This window comes from Spea bombifrons, chromosome 2 (genome assembly GCF_027358695.1).
Source record: "Spea bombifrons isolate aSpeBom1 chromosome 2, aSpeBom1.2.pri, whole genome shotgun sequence".
NCBI lineage: Eukaryota > Metazoa > Chordata > Amphibia > Anura > Pelobatidae > Spea > Spea bombifrons.
Genome location: NC_071088.1, coordinates 137,306,130 through 137,328,841, shown reverse-complemented (window position 1 = coordinate 137,328,841; position 22,712 = coordinate 137,306,130). Strand labels below are relative to the sequence as shown.

Below are 22,712 nucleotides of genomic sequence, written 5' to 3'. Positions count from 1 at the left end.
ATAACCCCCAGTGCTGTATACACTAATATAACCCCCCAGCGCTGTATACAGTAATATAACCCCCCAGCGCTGTATACAGTAATATAACCCCCCAGCGCTGTATACAGTAATATAACCCCCAGCGCTGTATACAGTAATATAACCCCCCAGCGCTGTATACAGTAATATAACCCCGGCGCTGTATACAGTATTATCACCCCAGCGCTGCATACAGTAATATAACCCGCAGCGCTGTATACAGTAATATAACCCCCCAGCGCTGTATACAGTAATATAACCCCCAGCGCTGTATACAGTAATATAACCCCCAGCGCTGTATACAGTAATATCACCCCGGCGCTGCATACAGTCATATCACCCCGGCGCTGTAAACAGTAATATCACCCCGGCGCTGTATACAGTAATATACCCCCCAGGGCTGTATACAGTAATATCACCCCGGCGCTGTATACAGTAATATCACCCCGGCACTGTATACAGTAATATCACCCCGGTGCTGTATACAGTAATATCACCCCGGCGCTGTATACAGTAATATAACCCCCCAGCACTGTATACAGTAATATAACCCCCAGCGCTGTATACAGTAATATCACCCCGGCGCTGTATACAGTAATATCACCCCGGCACTGTATACAGTAATATCACCCCGGCGCTGTATACAGTAATATAACCCCCAGCGCTGTATACAGTAATATAACCCCCAGCGCTGTATACAGTAATATCACCCCGGTGCTGTATACAGTAATATAACCCCCAACGCTGTATACAGTAATATAATCCCCCAGCACTGTATACAGTAATATAACCCCCAGCGCTGTACACAGTAATATAACCCCCAGCGCTGTATACAGTAATATAACCCCCCACCGCTGTATACAGTAATATAACCCCCAGCGCTGTATGCAGTAATATAACCCCCAGCGCTGTATACAGTAATATAACCCCCAGCGCTGTATACAGTAATATAACCCCCAGCGCTGTATACAGTAATATAACCCCCAGCGCTGTATACAGTAATATCACCCCGGTGCTGTATACAGTAATATCACCCCGGCGCTGTATACAGTAATATAACCCCCCAGCGCTGTATGCAGTAATATAACCCCCAGCGCTGTACACTGCGGGATGTGTTCATTCACTCTAAGACTCAGAGGGGGAAATCCTCGTTGTCGTTAATAATAACTTTTATTTATTAAGCACCAGCATATTCCGCAGCGCTGTAGAGTTTAAATTTGGGACGCTTAACAAGGATATTGCAACAACAGAATAAAGTTACACTTATTTTTTTCCCATAAAGTGTATTTATAGCATTGTCTGAAATGGATACAGACTATCCCCTACTCTGAATACATTTAAATGATCTACATTGTATGTATTTAGAATACGGGAATGGAGAGTGACCGCTGGCCAGCCTGGAGTGCGGCTTCCCAAAGTATAGCTTCTCCTGCTGTAAAGAATCAAACCTTAATCAGTCGTTGGTCTCGTCTTAGATCCAGGAGCCGTATGCCTATCCCATGCATGTTTAATACCCTCACTGTATTGCCCTCTACCACCTCTGCTGGGAGGCTGTTCCACTTACCTACTACCTGCTCAGTAAAATAAAACTTCCATTCCGTCCAAGCCTCTCGTTTGAGATTGTGGCCTCTCATTCTGACGTTTCTCCTCCTTTGAGATGATGAATTGTCTGCCAGGTAGTCCTCGTCCTGTCCTCTGGCCGACATTCCAGATACGAGTGATTTATACCGAGTGTTTCTCTTGAAATATCACATTTTGTTGCTCACAAAACTACTAAAAATATCCTTTATCAGACATTTTATCGTCGTCCTTCCAGGCGTCTCGTTGCCTGCCGACACCGGTGAATGATGGGCTCTTATAACTCACTTCATCCCATCGGCTGTAAGAGTAGCTCCTCATACATATTACTCAGGCAGGTATTATAAATATAACATCATCTATGAAGGCTATGGAGAACTTCACCTGTACAAACTCCCACTCAATGGGTATGGAGATGGTCAGAGGGCATCCAGGTTCATTTGGCGTGGTCGGTACTTGGAACAGGCTCCCAGCAGAAGTGGTTGAGGGTAATACAGTGAGGGTATTAAACATGCATGGGATAGACAAACGGCTCCTGGATCTAAGATGAGACCAACGACTGATTGAAGTTTGAGTCTAGGTGGGCCGAATGGGGCCGATCTGCGGGCAGATTCTATGTTTAAACCGCAACTCCAAGACTCTGAGGGAACCTCAGATGCTATGTGATGTCACCAGAATATGTCACAGAATAACAGCTGTTGCCTTGGGTTTTCTTTGGCCTTCTGTTAATGGTGGTGCCATCAAAGCTACTTGCATTTGCTGATCGTATAACTGTCCTCTCTTCACCAGCTACCCCCCCTATCCGTACAATTTCATTGGCCACAGCAGCCGCCATAGATTAAATGAAAATATTTGGGGGATGGGAGAATAGAGTGCTAGCCTGTGCACACGGGGTGGGCCGCACTCTCATGTACCATCATCTTAATGTCTTTTTGTTTAACGTGCGTAGAATGTTGCTTATTAAATTCATTATATTCATTGATAATCGGCTTGTCTGGGAACTGACTCTTGAAATATTAACCCCTTATTAGCCCATCGTGACGACTCTTTGTAGTGACTCGTCAAACGTGTAAGCATATGTGTTTTTTTGTGTTTTTGCATGGATATCTAAGTGTGTGAGCATGAATGTGTAAGTGGTGTGAGAGGGAGTGTGTGTTAGCATGAATGTGTAAGTGGTGTGAGAGGGAGTGTGTGTTAGCATGAATGTGTAAGTGGTGTGAGAGGGAGTGTGTTAGCATGAATGTGTAAGTGGTGTGAGAGGGAGTGTGTGAGCATGAATGTGTAAGTGGCGTGAGAGGGAGTGTGTGTGAGCATGAATGTGTAAGTGGTGTGAGAGGGAGTGTGTGAGCAGGAATGTGTAAGTGGTGTGAGAGGGAGTGTGTGTGAGCATGAATGTGTAAGTGGTGTGAGAGGGAGTGTGTGTTAGCATGAATGTGTAAGTGGTGTGAGAGGGAGTGTGTGTAAGCATGAATGTGTAAGTGGTGTGAGAGGGAGTGTGTGAGCATGAATGTGTAAGTGGCGTGAGAGGGAGTGTGTGTAAGCATGAATGTGTAAGTGGTGTGAGAGGGAGTGTGTGTAAGCATGAATGTGTAAGTGGCGTGAGAGGGAGTGTGTGTGAGCATGAATGTGTAAGTGGTGTGAGAGGGAGTGTGTGAGCATGAATGTGTAAGTGGTGTGAGAGGGAGTGTGTGAGCATGAATGTGTAAGTGGCGTCAGAGGGAGTGTGTGAGCATGAATGTGTAAGTGGTGTGAGAGGGAGTGTGTGAGCATGAATGTGTAAGTGGCGTCAGAGGGAGTGTGTGTAAGCATGAATGTGTAAGTGGTGTGAGAGGGAGTGTGTGAGCATGAATGTGTAAGTGGCGTGAGAGGGAGTGTGTGTGAGCATGAATGTGTAAGTGGTGTGAGAGGGAGTGTGTGAGCATGAATGTGTAAGTGGTGTGAGAGGGAGTGTGTGAGCATGAATGTGTAAGTGGCGTCAGAGGGAGTGTGTGAGCATGAATGTGTAAGTGGTGTGAGAGGGAGTGTGTGAGCATGAATGTGTAAGTGGCGTCAGAGGGAGTGTGTGTAAGCATGAATGTGTAAGTGGTGTGAGAGGGAGTGTGTGAGCATGAATGTGTAAGTGGTGTGAGAGGGAGCCTCTAGTTTTCTTTGATAAAATTATTGTTTGTTATTATTACCCAGAGAAAAATTATGTTTTAAATAATATATTTGTTTTTTAATAAAGCGCCTTCATATTCCTCAGCGCAGTACAATCAAAAAATGATGGCTTTTTGTTGTTCTTTATTTTCTTTTTTTATGTTATAAAGCACCAGCGTTGTTGAGTTTGAAGGAAAGAACTATTAGGGTCAGCCTGAAAAAATGTAAAGAAAAAAAAGAATTTGGGGTTGTCTAGTCGCCTGTTTCTCCTGCTGTAAAGACTCAAACCTTAATCAGTCGTTGGTCTCGTCTTAGATTCAGGAGCCGTATGTCTGTCCCATGCATGTTTAATACCCTCACTGTATTACCCTCTACCACCTCTGCTGAGAGGATGTGGGTATATGGATGGCAGACTCTGTGTGGACCGCAAGAGGTCAGCAGGTTCTTCTGACCTTGGTTTCTGCATCTATTGTTTGGAGAATGTTGGTTTCTCCAGCCCTGAACCTTCAAGCATATCCAGATACCCACAAGAAAGGCGGAGAGATGTGTCCACAGAAGGCCTCTTCTCAATGTCAGGGGAGAGACCCCCTGACATAAAGGGTTTCATGAGGCCAGGCATGTTATGGGGGTTTGCTGATGGTCCTTCTGTATTTACGGTCTCTTTGTAGACCTTGATCTGTTGTCCGAGGGACGATCCTGGCCTTACCTTCACCATTCCAAAGTATTGAAACAATGTCCTTAAAGAAGAAAAGGAAGAGTTGTATCTTGTAACGCAGCTCAGTCAACAGAACCTCTCCAAGGTGCTGAAATACCTCCTAAGTCTCCTTTACAATGGAGCTTGTGTTTGACATGTAGGAAAATGTCCTGTCGCTCAACAGAAGCCGTCAATCAAAGCTACTGCAGGTTTAGATAAACGATCTAGAAAGGCGAAAAGAAGCCAGACACTATATAATAATATATATATAAATATATATATATATATATACGGTCTTTATTTAAAATTAATTTCTTAAAATATAGTAATATGTTAAAGTTTTGGGCAACTATTTTGTGGGTTATATTATGTACTTTTTTACTGACCCAAAAAATGTAGGAATGACATAAATATTGTCATAAAATCATAAAGTATTATATAATTATATATGTTATATGAGTTTATATTACATTTAAAAAAAATTTGACAACCCAAAAAGTCCAGATCTTTGGAATGACTGAATTAAGCTAAAAATCATCATTTTTGAATTCTTTATAGCTTTTATTATCATTTCTGCCATCCAAGTGTCTGAGATGTCTGTTCCGGATGCTATTTTATTTTTGTAGCTGTGTGAGCTAATCTGATGCAAACCAGCACAAACCTGATGATGTCATAATACTATTATGATCTATTCTGATTTATTAACATGAGAGAAGACAATCCAGCGCCTGCTGTTAGGATTTATCCGTTTACGTAAATTACAGTGTTTAGCAAATGGGCAATTTTCTGGTGATCTGCATGAGCCCTATACATACCCTAAAAGTGGCCCCCAAAACCCTGATGCCCCTCTCCCCCCCCTGATGCCCCTCTTTTCTAGGAGGTCAGAATGTTTGCCGGGTATGAGGGTATCGCAGGGTTCTACTGCCCTAAAAGCCCCGATGGGGCTTTTAAATCCCCATTATTCTTCTTATAGATGCCCCACCCAGTGACACAAATACCCAGCAATAGGGCACAAAGTCACATTAAACGTCTGCGTAAAGCCACACCCATGACCACACCTGTAACCACACCCCCTAACCCAGACACGCCCCTCGTTGGCCATTTACATATTTATATTAAAAGTTGTGGCTACAGGAGATAACAGAATGATGGAGACCCAGTGAGGTCATAAGAATATCAATAGTGAAATGCAGCGCTCTATGATGTCATTCTGTTTCATCAGGGATCCCGCGAGCGGCGGCCTATATAATGTATATAGCCATGTAACGCAGCACGTATGGTACAAGTTCAAATATTCATCCACATCGTGTGGCTCACGCAGTGGCAGCATCTCTTCATTCATTAAGCTCCAGGTCGCATTATCCAGTGTGTTAATTGCGCGCATGCTGCTAATTAGGGCGCAGCATACAAAGTAATATCTGTTGTTTAATGTGTTTACATAAACATGTTTATGGCGCAGACTGCAATGGAATGAATTATTCGTATAGATTTATTTGATCTATACATTTGCTCTGTAATCTGCTGTAGTTCATAGATTGATGTTCACATGTTAACCCCCGACGTGTGTTGGCGTCTTATTGGACTTTATCCCTTCCGCTTTACCTGGTTCTTTACATACGTGTTCCTTTTCTCTTGCAGGATATGAGAAAACATGTGTTCCTGACACTCCTAGACACGGAACAGTCCTACGTGGAGTCCCTGCGCACGCTGATGGAGGTACAGTGCCGTGTTATGTCCGTATCCTATATGCTGATTGGTCTGGTGGTGAGGTTTGTGGGGGGGGGCAACCGTGGCAGAGTTGGTGCTTCTCCGCTGCATTCATTCTGCTGGTCCTCAAGTAGGGGTTTACAAGTCTTACATGAACACAGGTGGACCTCCCAGAGGTATGGAAGTATCTGAGGTCCCGTGTTTACAGATTCCACCCCTGTTCATGTTGCTGGTGTAACTTCCATGCCGTTCTCTTACCTTCTTGAACATTGGAGCATATTTTCCTGCTTGGAGACAGGTAGCTCAAGATATGAAAGTCCTGGCTGGTTGGAGGTTTGTGGTTCAGATGATGGCTCGAACGCCACCAACATGTTGAACGGCGGTTTGGATTAGTTCTGCTGCTCGGAAGAATTTGGTCTTTTCTTATTTACTTAACGTATTTCTCTCCAGCATTTTATTAATGTGTATACATGTGTGTGTGTGTATATATATATATACAGTGTGTGTGTGTGTGTGTGTGTGTGTGTGTGTGTGTATATATATAATATCGCTCAATTATAAGACGACCTCCAAACTTTGGATCTTAATGAAAAAAAATGTAAAATGCCTGAATATAATTAATATATAATTAAATATTAGACAAAACCACTGTGTTTGCTTTTTACTTTCATTCATTCATTCACTCTGACTCTTTCAATGTCTCCATACCATATCCTCCGCCCGCTTTTGTGTCCCTGTCTCCTTTTTTTCGCGGCTCTGCTCCTTCTCTTGCCTCAGAAGAACAAGAAGAGGCAAGAGACTAAGCGGAGCAGCGGGGAACAAGACAGGGACGCGGAAGCGCACAGCAGAGAAGGAAGGGAGACATTGAGAGAGAGAGCGCGTGAATGAGAGCGTGAGTGACAAGCCCTGAGGTTAGCTGGCTGTGCCAAGGATCTGAGGTCTGAATAAAAGATGACTCCGATTATAAGACAAAATTGTTTTTTCAGATGATTTTTATCTTTTAATCAAGCAAATATTGTGTGTGTGTGTGTGTGTATATATATATATATTTAAAAAAAAAAAGAATGAGTATTGCAATATAAAATACTTTTTAATTGGACTAATATTAATTTTAAAGATGAGCCTTCGAGAGTGTTATATATATATATATATATATATATATATGTACAAGGGTGAAGACAGCAGGTCTGCTAAGGAATAGTCGAGTTATATTTTCTATGGGTGTCAGAGTGTATTTTACACGGACCCCAATGCATGTGAATCGGTGCAGGTGTTCTTTCTGACTCCTTTAGCTCTTCCCCCAGCTGCCTCTAATGGAAGCAGGAAGTATTCGTACGTACACTTCTCGCACATGCTCAGTAGCGCACTCACTGAAGCAGCAGCTAATCACACGTATGTTACCACAGCAGTGTTCAGCTAGCATACGCGTGATTGGCTGCTGCCGCTCTCAGTTTTTACTGACTAGAAGGGGGGTTCTGAGCGTGTGCGCGAAGCGTACCATGGTATGCTCCCTGTTTTCAGCGGAGGCAGCTGGGGGAGGAGTTAAGCGACAAACTCATTGATAGAATGCCAGGACCTATTTCCATGCGGGAAAAAGCACCGGATTCGGTGCGAAAATGGGCTGAAATGCTCCTTTAATGAAGGCGCTGGGCAGATCATGCAGAAGATTCTTCGTTATTGCTGACAGTGGAAAGTTACCAGTACTTTTCCGGCTTCCAATTGTATTTTCACACTTAAAGTCCAAAGAGCTCATGAAGCCGCCGGAGGCGAATTCTCTGAGCAGATTACCAGCTTTAGCTTTGCTATATACGTCTGTGCCGGTAGCCTGCAAAACATTATTTATTATTACTATTATTATTAATAATATTTATTATTGTAATTATTAATTATTATTAGTATGTATTATTATTAATTATTAATATTATTATTTATTATTATAATTATTATTAATATCTATTATTATTATTTTAGATTATTACAGCTAATTATTTCCAAAGCCTATTATTGCCGTTGTATCGCAACAATCTGCAGCATTCCCAGAAATATAGCTCGGAATGTAAGAATACGGAATATTCCAAATAGTCAAATATATTATTGCTTCAAATTATTTGATATTTTTATTTAAATGAAATCAATATAATAACAAGAATGGAAGGATTCCTTAAAATGCAATTATTTCTTCTAGTTGCCATACCTTAATTTATCTGTGTTTAGCCGGACCACGTGATCACACCAAATCCATCGGTGCTTTTTCGGTGCGCCATGTGATGTATTTAAAAAATCCCCTCCCTCATTCTATTCGGTCCTACCACTTCTGCTGGGAGGCTGTTCCACTTATCTACCACACTCTGAGTAAAGTAAAGCTTCCTTAAATTACAGCTGACCCTCTAGTTTTAGGGGTCCACCTGCAGTACAGAGCCCCGCTGACTCTGTGGTGCAGTAGACAGAGATCTGTATATTTGGGGGTACAAATAAACATAACGCAGCCCACCGCAGGCCCTCCAAAAGGTGCCATTCTGCCCCAAAGGTAAACCTGGGCTCGTGGCCGTTGCCCTTTATACCCTGTATTAAAGACGGCACTGAAAGCAACACGTCGTATTCATTATTAATAACCTGGCAGGCCTTCAAGGTCTCGTTCTCCGCAGCGCCCGACACCGCTGTGCAGCGCCACCGTTCCCATAGTAACGCAGCATAATGACATCGTAACGAAGGCTGCGAAACGCGTGTACAGTCACCTCGCCGAGTGTAAAATGGCTGTTGCGGTTTTATATAGCCCCGGCGCCCCGCTAATAGTCGCACGTTCACGGCTCGTAGAATTCCGCGACACTTTGTAACAAGTCTCCGGGGGTTTCTGTTTTTTTTACGTCATCTGTTCCACTCGGCGCCCCGATCGCTCTTAATAAATCTGACTGCTATCACCTTTACATCCGGCAGAACTGAAAGCATAGAACCTGCCGGGAGATCGGCCCCATTCGGCCCCCGTCTAGTCTGCCCGTTTCTCCTGCTGTAAAGACTTGAATCTTAATCAGTCTTTTAGTCCTCTGTTCTCTAAAGGGTTAATAGGGTAATTTCCTTCCAATTAAGCGCAGATACGTTGTGTTGGGATGTTAATATTCCGAGGCAGACTGTCCCTGGAAATCGCTTTTTGAAAGCTGGTCGCCGACTAAAATCGGTACGTTTCCTACACGTCAGGGGTTAAAGGGAGTCACCGGACCAGGAGCAGTCCACGTACCTGGCGGAGGGAGAGCTCCGCTAATAAATATTATTATATGAGCGGCCCGGACGGAGCTTTCATCGCTTTCCAAGAGGCCCTCAGAAAAGTAATCGACCGGTTCTTTACACCGACCATCTGTTTGATCTTTCAGGAATTTCTCCCTGGGCAGAACGGGCAAATTCTTGCAGCCTGGCGTTTAACCCTTTTTTATGTCGTGGACACAACACAGGAGTGGGGCAGATTTTCTTCCGTTGTGTACTGCGCCGCGGAGTATGACGGCGCTATATAATCCAATAAATAATAATAATACAGTCCTTTTATGGAATCTCACCTGTTGGTTAAACCGGTGTCGTAAGGGGTTAACCATTGCTAGGTAACATTTCTGTTTTCTCCTCTTTTACACTCATTTAAGAGAGAGGGCGAATCGCGCTCCTCCCCATCTCACCGAAAATCTGCATGCTGCTTTCGTTCACCTCGTTCTCGCGCTTACGGATTTATCCGTCCCGACGGCTGAGAACACGATGTCCAGAGGAAGTCGCCCGGCGGCCTGCGTGTACCAGGAAGAGGGGACGCGGTCTGACAAGCTGCCCTTTAACGTAGCAACAGAGAACATCTCGTTAGAGCACAGAGAGAGGGAGAGAGAAAAGGCAGAAAGAGAGAGAGAGAAAGAGAGAGGGGGTGAGAGGAGAGAGGAAGAGAGACTGATAGAGAGAGAGGGAAAATGAGAGGAGAGAGGAAGAGAGAGAGAGAGACTGATAGAGAGAGAGAGGGAAAATGAGAGAGAGAGAGAAGGGAAAAAGAGAGAAAGAGAGAAGGGGTTAGGGGAGAGAGGAGGAGAGAGAGAGAGACTGATAGAGAGAGAGGGAAAATGAGACAGAGAGAGAGCGGGAAAGAGAGAGAGAAGGGAAAAATAGAGGGGGAGTGAGAGAAGAGAGAGAGAGAGGGGGAGTGAGAGAAGAGAGGGGGAGAATGTTTGGAGATGTTCTCATTGCAGATCATTTAAAGGGACACTCCAGCCATAAAATGTACTTGAATGCCTATCATAGCTGCACGCCCCTTTAAAGGGACCCTCCGGCGCCCCCCCAGCATCCTGAACCAAGAAAGCTTTAATGTGCATTCATTATACCTACGGAGCAAATAAATAAAAGGGGCCCCGCGGAAAATAAAAGGGGCCCCGCGGCAGTAAAGTGCATGTTATGGCCGGAGGGTCCCACCCTATAACTTACCGTACAGGTACAGACATTTCATACCATTTCCTGTGCACCCCTCCCCATACGGGCACAGACCACCCACACATGCGGTACGCTATACATTATCATATATACCAAGTGTCCTTGTTTAGTTTGAGCAGTCATTATTTATCACGTTGCTTACGATCATGAATCCCCCCCCCAATGTTTGTGAGGCATTTAGAAGAATAATAATAATAATGGGGAATCAGGGGTGGTGAAAGAGGGGCATCAGAGGAGGGGAGAGGGGTATCAGGGGAGAGTAGAGGGGTATCAGGGGTGGGGAAAGAGGGGCATCAGAGGAGGGGAGAGGGGCATCAGGGGAGGAAAGAGGGTTATCAGGGGAGAGTAGAGGGGTATCAGGGGTGGGGAAAGAGGGGCATCAGAGGAGGGGAGAGGGGTATCAGGGGAGAGTAGAGGGGTATCAGGGGTGGGGAAAGTGGGAGAATGAGGAGGTTTAGAGGTCCAAAGAGGGACTCTCCGATAAAAGAGGAACACTTGGGAGGTATATGGCGTGATATGGAAATCAGAGACTGGGCCAGGCGTCATGGGCCGTGAATGTTGCTACACGTGACACGTGGGGATTTCTGCTAAGTGCGTGGCACGTGATGCTCTGCATGTGCAGAACGTCTCGCCTCCTCCGTAAAGCTCCAGTCATCACACAAAGGAGACCCGAGAGATCACGGAACGCTTTGTCTGCAGCGGCTGCTCCGTGTACCGCCGGGCCGTGTTACACAAATAACGGCGTTTCTTGCGAGTGAAACAATGTATCCGCGCCGAGCCGTTCTCATAGAGACCGTCTACAGTCACAGGGATTGGTTTGTAGATGTATTACCGTCTGAGAATATCTTGCAGATTGTTTGCTGTTCCACTAAAAAGAACGCCATTGCCCTCTCTAGTATGATAAAGACGAACTTTTATAAAAAATATCGCACTGTTTTCTTCTTATTACAGTTGCAGTTTTTGCCCCATAATATAAAGTTTTCAGGCAGCTGCATATCAGCCGTTTGTATGATTCTCACTCTGTTATCTGACCCCCGATCTACTAAACCCCCCGGCTCCTTATCATACCGCCTGTGGGGAACATTGGAACGCCTCAGTCTTAATCACCCAGCCAGACTCTCTGACTAATGAAAGTCTATGGAGGAACGGACTTCATTACCGTTGTCATAAAGCATCAGCTCAGTGTGGTGTTTGAGCCGAGAAACCATCCAAAATATCACATATTACTGTATACAGCGCTGGGGTTATATTACTGTATACAGCGCTGGGGGGTTATATTACTGTATACAGCGCTGGGGTTATATTACTGTATACAGCGCTGGGTGGGTTATATTACTGTATACATCGCTGGGGGTTATATTATAGTATACAGCGCTGGGGGGTTATATTACTGTATACAGCGCTGGGGGGTTATATTACTGTATACAGCGCTGGGGGTTATATTACTGTATACAGCGCTGGGGGTTATATTACTGTATACAGCGCTGGGGGTTATATTACTGTATACAGCGCTGGGGGTTATATTACTGTATACAGCGCTGGGGGTTATATTACTGTATACAATGCTGGGGGTTATATTACTGTATAGAGCGCTGGGGGGTTATATTACTGTATACAGCGCTGGGGGAGTTATATTACTGTATACAGCGCTGGGGGGTTATATTACTGTGTACAGCACTGGGGGTTATATTACTGTATACAGCGCTGGGGGGGTTATATTACTGTATACAGCGCTGGGTGGGTTATATTACTGTATACAGCACTGGGGGTTATATTACTGTATACAGCGCTGAGGGTTATATTACTGTATACAGCGCTGGGGGTTAAATTACTGTATACAGCGCTGGGGGTTTATATTACTGCATACAGCACTGGGGGTTATATTACTGTATACAGCGCTGGGGGGTTATATTACTGTATACAGCGCTGGGGGGTATATTACTGTATACAGTGCTGGGGGGTTATATTACTGTATACAGCGCTGGGGGTTATATTACTGTATATAGCGCTGGGGGTTATATTACTGTATACAGCGATGGGTGGGTTATATTACTGTATACAGCACTGGGGGTTATATTACTGTATACAGCGCTGGGGGTTATATTACTGCATACAGCGCTGGGGGTTATTGCTGCCCCCCCCCGACTAAATGGCGTATACAATGTACATGCCAAAAAAGCCATATTCCTAAAAATTTAACCAGCTGTAGCAGGACATGGAGAGGGTGGTAGATAAGTGGAGCAGCCTCACAGCAGAAGTGGTGAAAGCTGTTATAGTGAGGGAATTTAAACACATTAGGGTGGATCCTTTCAGATCTGCCTCTTTGCCAGGGAGCATGAATAGGCCGTTGTTTTCTTGTAAGTGTTCCGAGCCGTACGCGAGACAATACACATGTGACACGTGCCCAGGAGCATGCCGCGCAGCACTAGCTCATTTACCAACAAAAACATTGTGGTTTGACCTCAGAAGATCCGAGCATCCTTCGGTCCAAACACTGGCTCCCTTTGTAGCTTCTCAGTTTGTTTGCGGACCAAGAGCCGTGTCTTCTGGGGGTATCCGAGGCGGTCGGGGGTATCCGAGGCAGTCGGGGGTATCCAAGGCGGTCGGGGGTATCCGAGGTGTCCGGGGGTATCCGATGCGGTCGGGGGTATCCGAGGTGTCTGGGCGTATCCGAGGTGTCCGGGGGTATCTGAGGCGGTCGGGGGTATCCGAGGTGTCTGGGGGTATCTGAGGCGGTCGGGGGTATCGGGGGCGGTCGGGTCTTTGCTAATGTTCCCCCAATAAGGTCTATTTTTTTAACCATTTATATGGTGTCGGTGGGGTGGTCTTCGTTGAAGCTGGACCTTTTTGTATGAACCGGTTGGTAGACCCCTCCCAGTCCCTCATATAATATATATAATAATAATATATAATTCTAATATATATATTATAATATATATATAATAAATATATAATATATAACGAGTGATTCATTCGAGGATTATACGGCTTCAGGGAAATGGTTTGCGATTCAATAAAATAAAGGAACAGAGAACGGGGCGATGGACGCAGAAACCAGGAACGGTGACACAGAACGGGGGTCACTCGCAGGCAGCCGGGGGGGGGGAGACGGGATTGTAATATTTATCAAGGGGGTCTCACCTTCGGAAAGTTCCATTTATAGACATTTTTATTAAAATTTAAAAGCTTTTTAAAAAGGTGTTTAATGGAGAGACTGAGTTCTAGTAAAAAGTAACTCAGCGATCAACTAATTATGTAGAAAAGACTGCTCTACTTCTCAGGAGGCAGGATGATGGAGGCTGGGAGAGAGGAGTGCAGCATGACGCAGGCTGGGAGAGAGGAGGGCAGGATGACGGAGGCTGGGAGAGAGGAGGGCAGGATGACGGAGGCTGGGAGAGAGGAGGGCAGGATGACGGAGGCTGGGAGAGAGGAGGGCAGGATGACGGAGGCTGGGAGAGAGGAGGGAAGGATGATGGAGGCTGGGAGAGAGGAGGGCAGGATGACGGAGGCTAAGAGAGGAGGGCAGGATGATGGAGGCTGGGAGAGAGGAGAGCAGGATGATGGAGGCTGGGAGAGTGGAGGGCAGGATGATGGAGGCTAAGAGAGAGGAGGGAAGGATAATGGAGACTGGGAGAGAGGAGGGCAGGATGATGGAGACTGGGAGAGAGGAGGGCAGGATGATGGAGGCTAAGAGAGGAGGGCAGGATGATGGAGGCTGGGAGAGAGGAGAGCAGGATGATGGAGGCTGGGAGAGAGGAGGGCAGGATGACGGAGGCTGGGAGAGAGGAGGGCAGGATGATGGAGGCTAAGAGAGAGGAGGGAAGGATGATGGAGACTGGGAGAGAGGAGGGCAGGATGACGGAGGCTGGGAGAGAGGAGGGCAGGATGATGGAGGCTAAGAGAGGAGGGCAGGATGATGGAGGCTGGGAGAGAGGAGGGCAGGATGACGGAGGCTGGGAGAGAGGAGGGCAGGATGATGGAGGCTAAGAGAGAGGAGGGAAGGATGATGGAGACTGGGAGAGAGGAGGGCAGGGTGGAGGAGACCTAGAGAGAGGAAGGCAGAATGGAGGTGGGTGGCAAAGTGAAGGGCATGATGATAGAGGCTGGGAGAGAGGAGGGCAGGGTGGAGGAGGATGGGAAAGAGGAGGCAGGAATCATGGAGGCCAGGCACAAAAAGGTGATTGCAGCCCCAATAGGATATCCGTTTGAAAAGTGCAAATATCTCCCTTTTGGGTCGTTTCATTAAAGATTATGGCAGTGTGAGCCGGCAGCAGAGTTATGATTCCAGGAGCTGATTAATCTCTGCCACCCGGGACCGAATCCCAACTCCCATCAACTGCAGCGCAACGACAACTCAGGGATCTATTACCCAGGATTCCATCTCCCCTCCTCGTCATGGGATATGGCTCAGGGGTGCGAGGGGGCAACGGAGACCTACGGGACTCTGTGTCCGAGTAATAGCTATCTCTGTAACTGAGCGGGCAGCAAGGGGGTCGGGAAGCTGTATATCATATCACCGGCCAGATCATTAGAGGCAAAAAAAAAACCTGCGGAAATGTACAATTTTATCCACAACCCAAGAAATGTTTAACATTTTAATAATAAAAAAAAATTATTAAATAAATAATAAAATAATACATGGGTTAACCCAATAAAAAACAAAAGCTGCAATAATAAAATATGAATTATCCATAACAACAATAAGAATAATAACAACAATAATATTATTATTATTATAATCGTAATCCTGATTTATGGCTTTAGATGACTCTTCGCGTCTCTTTTTCCTCCCCTGCAGGGTTACATGAGGCCCTTAAAGCAGCCGGAGAATTCCTTCCTCTGCGACCCTTCCTTGGTGGATGAAATATTCGATCAGATACCGGAGCTGCTGGAACATCACGAGCAATTCCTGGAGCAGGTCCACCAGTGCGTGCACAACTGGGCCGAGATCCAGACGGTGGGAGACGTCCTAGGCCAGTCTGTAAGTAGCCTGGAGCATACCTCCCAACAGTCCTGGTGTTCACAGGACTTTCTGGCCTATAAAAAACAAATTCGCACCCGCTTCTCCTGCTGTAAAGACTCAAACCTGAATCACTCGTTGGTCTCGTCTTAGATTCAGGAGCCGTATGTCTATCCCATGCATGTTTAATACCCTCACTGTATTACCCTCTACCACCTCTGCTGGGAGGCTGTTCCATTGATCCACCACTCTCTCAGTAAAGTCCATTTATACGTGGATCCTGTTAAACCTTCCGTGTGCGAGAGGCATTTTAATATAACGCGCGGGACTCTGTGCCAAAATACCTCTCACATACCTGGGAATTCCAGGAATGATTTATTGCCAGGTCTGATTTCGGTTTAACCCTTTCCCTGAATGATCTCGTCTCGTACCGGAGAGGCAGTTGTGTAAGGAGTTTAGCCGGCAGTGTGAGATACCCCTCAGCATGCGTCCAAAGAGAAGCTGCTTTGTTACAGACATGGTTACCGATCCAGTCACCCTGCCCTGCGTTAAATCAGAGTGCTGGGGTATGATGTCATAGTTCTCTGCATCAATAAATCACAAGGGAACCATGCGGGAGCCGCGATCAACGCCTCTGATCATATTCTAAGGTGCAGTTTGTGCACAGTTACTTCTACACACACACTCATCTCGCACACACACTCATCTCACACACACACTCACCAACACACACTCATCTCGCACACACACTCACACACATGAGCAGATTTTGTCATTACAAAAACATGGAATTGATCAGACGGGGTTAATGCTGTAAATGACTATTGTAGCTGGAAACGGCTGATTTTTAATGGAATCTCTTCATAGGCGCACAGAGGCCCTTTATCACTCCCATCACCCCTGTGTTCCAATGGCCCTTTATCACTCCCATCGCTCCTGTGTTCCAATGGCCCTTTATCACTCCCATCACTCCTGTGTTCCAATGGCCCTTTATCACTCCCATCACCCCTGTGTTCCAATGGCCCTTTATCACTCCCATCACTCCTGTGTTCCAATAGCCCTTTATCCCTCCCATCACCCCTGTGTTCCAATGGCCCTTTATCACTCCCATCACTCCCATGTTCCAATGGCCCTTTATCACTCCCATCACTCCCATGTTCCAATGGCCCTTTATCACTCCCATCACTCCTGTGTTCCAATGGCACGTTGTGTTCGCTGATCCAAGTTTAAGTTTAAAAGGATAATTGATGGTTAGAAAATCCTTTAGTAATGATGTTACAGCCGGAAATCTCCTTATTTTCCATGAAAACAGCTGAGTGACCCTCTGAGTGATAGGAAGAATGAGAAATTTAGGTGTTTGCTGTAAAGCGTCGGTCGGCAGGAGATTACTCGGATTGCCGTTTATTGCTGAAAATAAATAGTTTTATAAATAAGACTGGGATGCGCTTTACATTGAATAGATCGCTCCCGGTTATAACACAACGTGCAGCTCGAAACCAGCACTGTTTATAACGCGTTATTATTATGGATTGTTTGATATAGCGCCATCATATTCCATAGCGCTGTTGCTCCTTGTGCTTTGTATAGCGCGTTGCGGGTACACAGGAGGTAGCCGGCGCCCGGCGTGGTTAAGCGTTTGAGCCGATGCCCGTGGGTTGTCTTGTCGCGGCACCGGCTGTCTCTTTAGACTCCTCCTTTGGACCGTCTCCCGTCGGTAATGGAGCGCGGCGTGCCTGCGCGCTCTAGAGCTTTTGTTTGAAGCGTCTCCAGGCGCTCCGTCCCGAGTGTTCTTCTGAGGAGATTTGCTTTTCTTTGGGTGCCTTTTTTAGGGGGGGTCCGCGGTCCGTTAACGAGTTAAATGCCAGAGCGGGTTGAAAAATCACTATCGTCGTCACGGGGACTGCCTGCCATATAACAAGGCACCGTGAGTTTGGGGGGGGGGGACCCATCCGTTTCGCAGCATTCAATCGTGTCCATACCTTTTAGATTCGTTAAATATTAACCCTTTAGTAGCCCATCCTGACCCGTCAAATGTGCCTAATTCCGGTCCTCATGGGAACCCTGACTCATCATTATTGGCCCCACCACCTGGGATTGGCCCCCGCAGGCTTTGTGCGGCCCCTGTCTTTAGGTTTGTTTCGGGCCCCAGGACTTGTGATGTTGGCCCCGGTCTATAGCTTTTTTTGAGCTTCGATAGAATAGCCTTGTTTTTGTGATACTTAATAAAATGGGTGAAAATCCCTCATTTGAGACGATTTTGCCCGTTCCTTGAGCAGAATGAATCAGTGGCGTCTTTCTTAAACTTGGCTGAGTGTCCCCCCTTAAATTCATTTCTCCCCCTTTTGCATTCATATGCATTCTTCATTGCTGGTGACCCCTTAACATTATTCTCATGGGGGGCCGTAGTGTGTTTTATGTTATTAAAGAAAAAAAAAGGTTTGTAGGTTTCTGCGCATGGGCGCCAGCAGCCAGTCGGTGATGCAAAAAGGAGCCAGTAGGATCGACCATTACAGGTCTGGCTCTGGGCTGGGGTGGTATCACCCTAGAGGTCGGTGAGTTGAGGCTCCCATTGTGAAAGAACCTAAAATGTGTGTTTTTTGTTATTTACAGTTTTCTAAGGAAATCCTGGTGACGATCTACTCCGCGTACATCGACAACTTTCTCAACGCCAAGGACGCCGTGAGAGTGGCCAAGGAAACCAGGCCGGCGTTTCTGAAGTTCCTGGAGGTTTGTCAGTGAAATAAAGTCTTTCTACTTTCCAATTTTATCATCGTCCAATCACAGCTTCCCCTCGCTCCTCCTCTGAGTCCCCTCTCTCCCCCCCGATTCCCCTCTCTCCTCCCCTGATGCCCCTCTTTTCTAGGAGGTCGGAATGTTTGCTGGGTATGAGGGGATCGCAGGGTTCTACAGCCCTAAAAGCCCCGATAATGTGTATAGAAACAGCAGGGAACGGCTTTATAAATTAAACGGGGTAAATAAACCCCATTATTCTTCTTCTAGATGCTTCATAGTGCTCCCCTCCGGTGATCTGTGTGATCCAGATCAAAAGACAGAGAGGGAAAAAGTTACCCTCTACATTGTAAGCCACATACCAGTCAAATCTGTTAGTGACATAAGCGTGTGTTCATGTATGTAGCGTGTTCTATAAGTGATATATATGTGACCTCAGCCAATTTATTGAAGCGATGAGTCCCTAAAACTCTAGAACCGCCCAAGTGGCTTCCAACACGCAGAAGGTTCCGCGGAGAATGCGTGCCGGCCGTATGGTTGGCCCCGTTGGGCCCAGGTTGCGATTTAACCCTTTCCTCTCCCGTTCCAGCAATGTACGCGGGAAAACAAGGAGAAGCAAGCGCTCTCCGACCTGATGATTAAACCGGTCCAGAGGATCCCGCGCTACGAGCTTATCGTCAAGGTAAGAGATCTCGCAGGCCGATCCGACACCTTCCCCTCCGGTAATCTGCCTCTTTTCATTCATTTCTCTTTAAAAACCCAATTTTTCCCGTCTTTGGGAGGAGCCGAGAGCGCCCGCTCGTCTCACGTCTCTTAAAGCTGCAGTCCCACTCGGTCTACGCTTTTATAGCTACATCCAGCGCTAGAGACAGCGATTCCAATACCGCTGGAGCCACAAATCCTTCCAGAAATATATCTTTTTAAATAACATAAAAACCTCCCTTTTTATTTTTTTTTTTTTTTTTATTTGGGAACACTTAATAACCAGTGATAGGTTGTTGCCGTGTCAGCGGAAAAGTCTTCGTAAAAAGGTTTTGTGTAGTTTGAACGTTCAGAGGAAATAATAAAATGACAGATCTACTAAACAGCGTTTGCTCAAGAGTGCGATTTAAAACATGAAACATGATTTAAAACATTAAACATGAAACTGCAAGTCAGGATTCAGCCAATGAGCTGACAGCGTCACGGTACCCCCCCTTGTGGCCGTGTATGGTAATAAAGATGGGGGGAACATTGGCCCCCAAACCCCAATCCAGTTTTGGGGGTTCTGGTGAGAAGACGATATGGGGTTTAGGATGGAAGTCAACCCGGAATCCCGTCGTGTTGCTGGACTTTGATTGGTTAGACGCGGTTGTTACATTGTATCCATGTACAGAATTTAGTATTATAATAATATTTAAAATCTGATGTTAAATTATTCTTTGTCATTTAACTCTTTGAACGTTACGACTATATCGTGATATACAGTCCACCAAAACCTTGAGCAAGAAGCCCCGTCTAAACTCATTACTTACATTATTATTGATAAGATTCGTTATAAATAGTAATCGTTTTCCAGACGCTGTGTTTTTTTATTTTATTTTTTATATAAAACCTTGGTTTAAAAAAAAATGTGTATATATATATATAATGCTCATGCGCAGCTAGTAGCCGGTTTATCAGAACTATATATCGCTGCATCGTCCCCAGAGAGGATTTAGCGGACCAGTGTTCGTAGAGTAAGTTGCACCTACGCTTTGGAGACCTCGGAGGTCTTTTCTTCATATGTAATCAGTAGAAAACTGTAGATCTCACCCCCATCCTTCACACCCCCCCCCCTCGGGCCGGCCACGTGTCTGGCTATTAACTGCCCCAGTTTGTCTCCGGCCCGCGGCACGGGATCCCAGCACGTCTCCTGGCGTGTTAAGCGGTTATTATATGGCTTTTATCCTCCGCGGCCTCAAACCCATACAGAGCGCTTCACGATTTACTATATAAAGAACTCCGCCATGCACTGCCACAACGTGATGCCTTCCCGACCCCGATGTATGGCGGCAAATAACACCTACTGGGGGCCAGTCCAGAATAATAATAATCCAGAATGATAATAATAATCCAGAATAATAATAATAATAATAATCCAGAATAATAATAATAATAATCCAGAATAATAATAATCCAGAATGATAATAATAATCCAGAATAATAATAATAATAATAATAATACATAATAATAATAATAATCCATAATAATAATAATAATAATAATAATAATACAGAATAATAATAATCCATCATAATAATAATAATCCAGAATTATCGCGTTCCTGTATCTTTCTTCATATGCAGAGATATTTATTTATTTATATACTGTACGGTTCAAAAGTTTGGGGTCACTGAGCTGTTTTCATGGAAACCAAGGACATTTCTGGCTGTAACATAATTGGAAAAGGGTTTCTAACCATCAATTCTTCTTTTACACTTAAACTTGGATCAGCGGACACAACGTGCCATTGGGACACAGGAGTGATGGGAGTGATAAAGGGTCATTGGAACACAGGAGTGATGGGAGTGATAAAGGGCCATTGGAACACAGGAGTGATGGGAGTGATAAAGGGCCATTGGAACACAGGAGTGATGGGAGTGATAAAGGGCCAGTGGGACACAGGAGTGATGGGAGTGATAAAGGGCCATTGGAACACAGGAGTGATGGGAGTGATAAAGGGTCATTGGAACACAGGAGTGATGGGAGTGATAAAGGGCCATTGGAACACAGGAGTGATGGGAGTGATAAAGGGCCATTGGAACACAGGAGTGATGGGAGTGATAAAGGGCCAGTGGGACACAGGAGTGATGGGAGTGATAAAGGGCCATTGGAACACAGGAGTGATGGGAGTGATAAAGGGTCATTGGAACACAGGAGTGATGGGAGTGATAAAGGGTCATTGGAACACAGGAGTGATGGGAGTGATAAAGGGTCATTGGGACACAGGAGTGATGGGAGTGATAAAGGGTCTCTGTACGCCTATGAAGAGATTCCATTAAAAATCAGCCGTTTCCAGCTACAATAGTCATTTACAACATTAACCCCGTCTGCGCTGGATTTCTGATCCATTCCATGTTATTTTAATGGACAGAATGTGCTTTTCTTTTAAAACCAAGAAAGTGACCTCAAACTTTTGAATGATAGTGAATCTAACACTAGAGGGTCAGAGGCTGAGATGGGATGGAAGGAAGTTTTACTTTACTGAGGGGGTGGTAGATACATGGAACAGCCTCCCAGCAGAAGTGGTGCTCTCAGTGGCCGCGCAGAATTAATGATCCGGTATTTATTCTGGAGTCTTTGGTGTCTTAATCTCCCGGATTGCTTTTTTTAGCTGTTTGTTTCGGTCGTATTCTGCCTTTGACTCATGTTTTTTGGTAATAAATATGTAGGGAATTTAAAACCTGTTATTTTTGGGGGCCGTTTAAAACCGTTTTCCTTAATGTCTGGATTTTTTTGTTGCTTTCTGTGTGGCCGAAGGGCTTTTTTTTGCCCCGTTTTGTTTTCTGGTGTCAATCAATGACCCGTCAACACTTCACTTACCGACATATCTGCCAATCCTAGGGCAGAGGCAGGCGGCCGCGCGGTACGGATCGTTCATTGCCGAGGGGGTGATGGGAGTTGCAGTTCTGCAGTTGCCTTCTTGGCTCCTGGTTAATGCACTGGAGGGGGACTTCAACCCCCCTTCCGTTGTCTGAGGATGATGGTGTTTGGAAATCCGCTACATTCGGGGGCCACATCTGACCCCTAGCGGGCTAAGGACAATAACAACAAATAGGGGAACACGGGTATCTGGATCCCTCCTGGTTGGCAAAGAGTGATGAGGGTTGTAGCTGGCAGGGATGATAGGAGTTGTAGTCCTAAAACCTCAGGAGAGTTGGGTGCACCTCAAAGGATAGCTAGATTTTCCTTCCAAGTCCCCAATCTTGGTCTTTTTTTATTTGTTCCTGTAGATAACGTATATAAAGGAAAGCCTCTTTTGATCTATACTTTCATTTGCAGTCTAACCACCCCAAGCTGGGCGTGTGGATCAAAACGCACCGCCTACTACTTTTGCATGATACTCTTCTAGATTGTAAGCTCTTTGTGCAAGACCCTCCTAGCCATGTGATGGCCTGCTTGTTATGTCCTGTTATTTACCCGTCGTACAGCGCTGTGGAATATGACGGCGCTATATAAAGCAATACATACGGTAACGTGATGCGTGGTGTCTCTTGCGGAGATAAGAGCTCTTAAACCAGTTTAAAAAAAAAAAAGGAAACCACCTAGAAATCCCACCATCCTCAGCCAGCTAATGAAAGTTTGTGGCAAGCGTTCTCTATATTCCATTCCAAAACAAATGTATATTGTAATAAATGACGTTAATCTTTAGGGATTTTTCCTCCCCTTTTTATTTGGCCGGTACCCCGCTGTGGCGAGTG

General features: G+C 45.5%; 1 protein-coding gene across 1 annotated transcript in view; it reads left to right on the top strand.

Moving 5' to 3' along the window:
- ARHGEF17 (Rho guanine nucleotide exchange factor 17) overlaps window positions 1-22,712 on the top strand; it is an 84,186-nt gene that overhangs the window by 46,659 nt on the left and 14,815 nt on the right. The window contains exons 2-5 of the mRNA XM_053456654.1: window positions 6,065-6,142; window positions 15,378-15,560; window positions 18,150-18,266; window positions 18,859-18,951. Of these exons, the coding sequence (XP_053312629.1) occupies window positions 6,065-6,142; window positions 15,378-15,560; window positions 18,150-18,266; window positions 18,859-18,951 (471 nt within the window). The remainder of the gene's footprint in view (window positions 1-6,064; window positions 6,143-15,377; window positions 15,561-18,149; window positions 18,267-18,858; window positions 18,952-22,712) is intronic.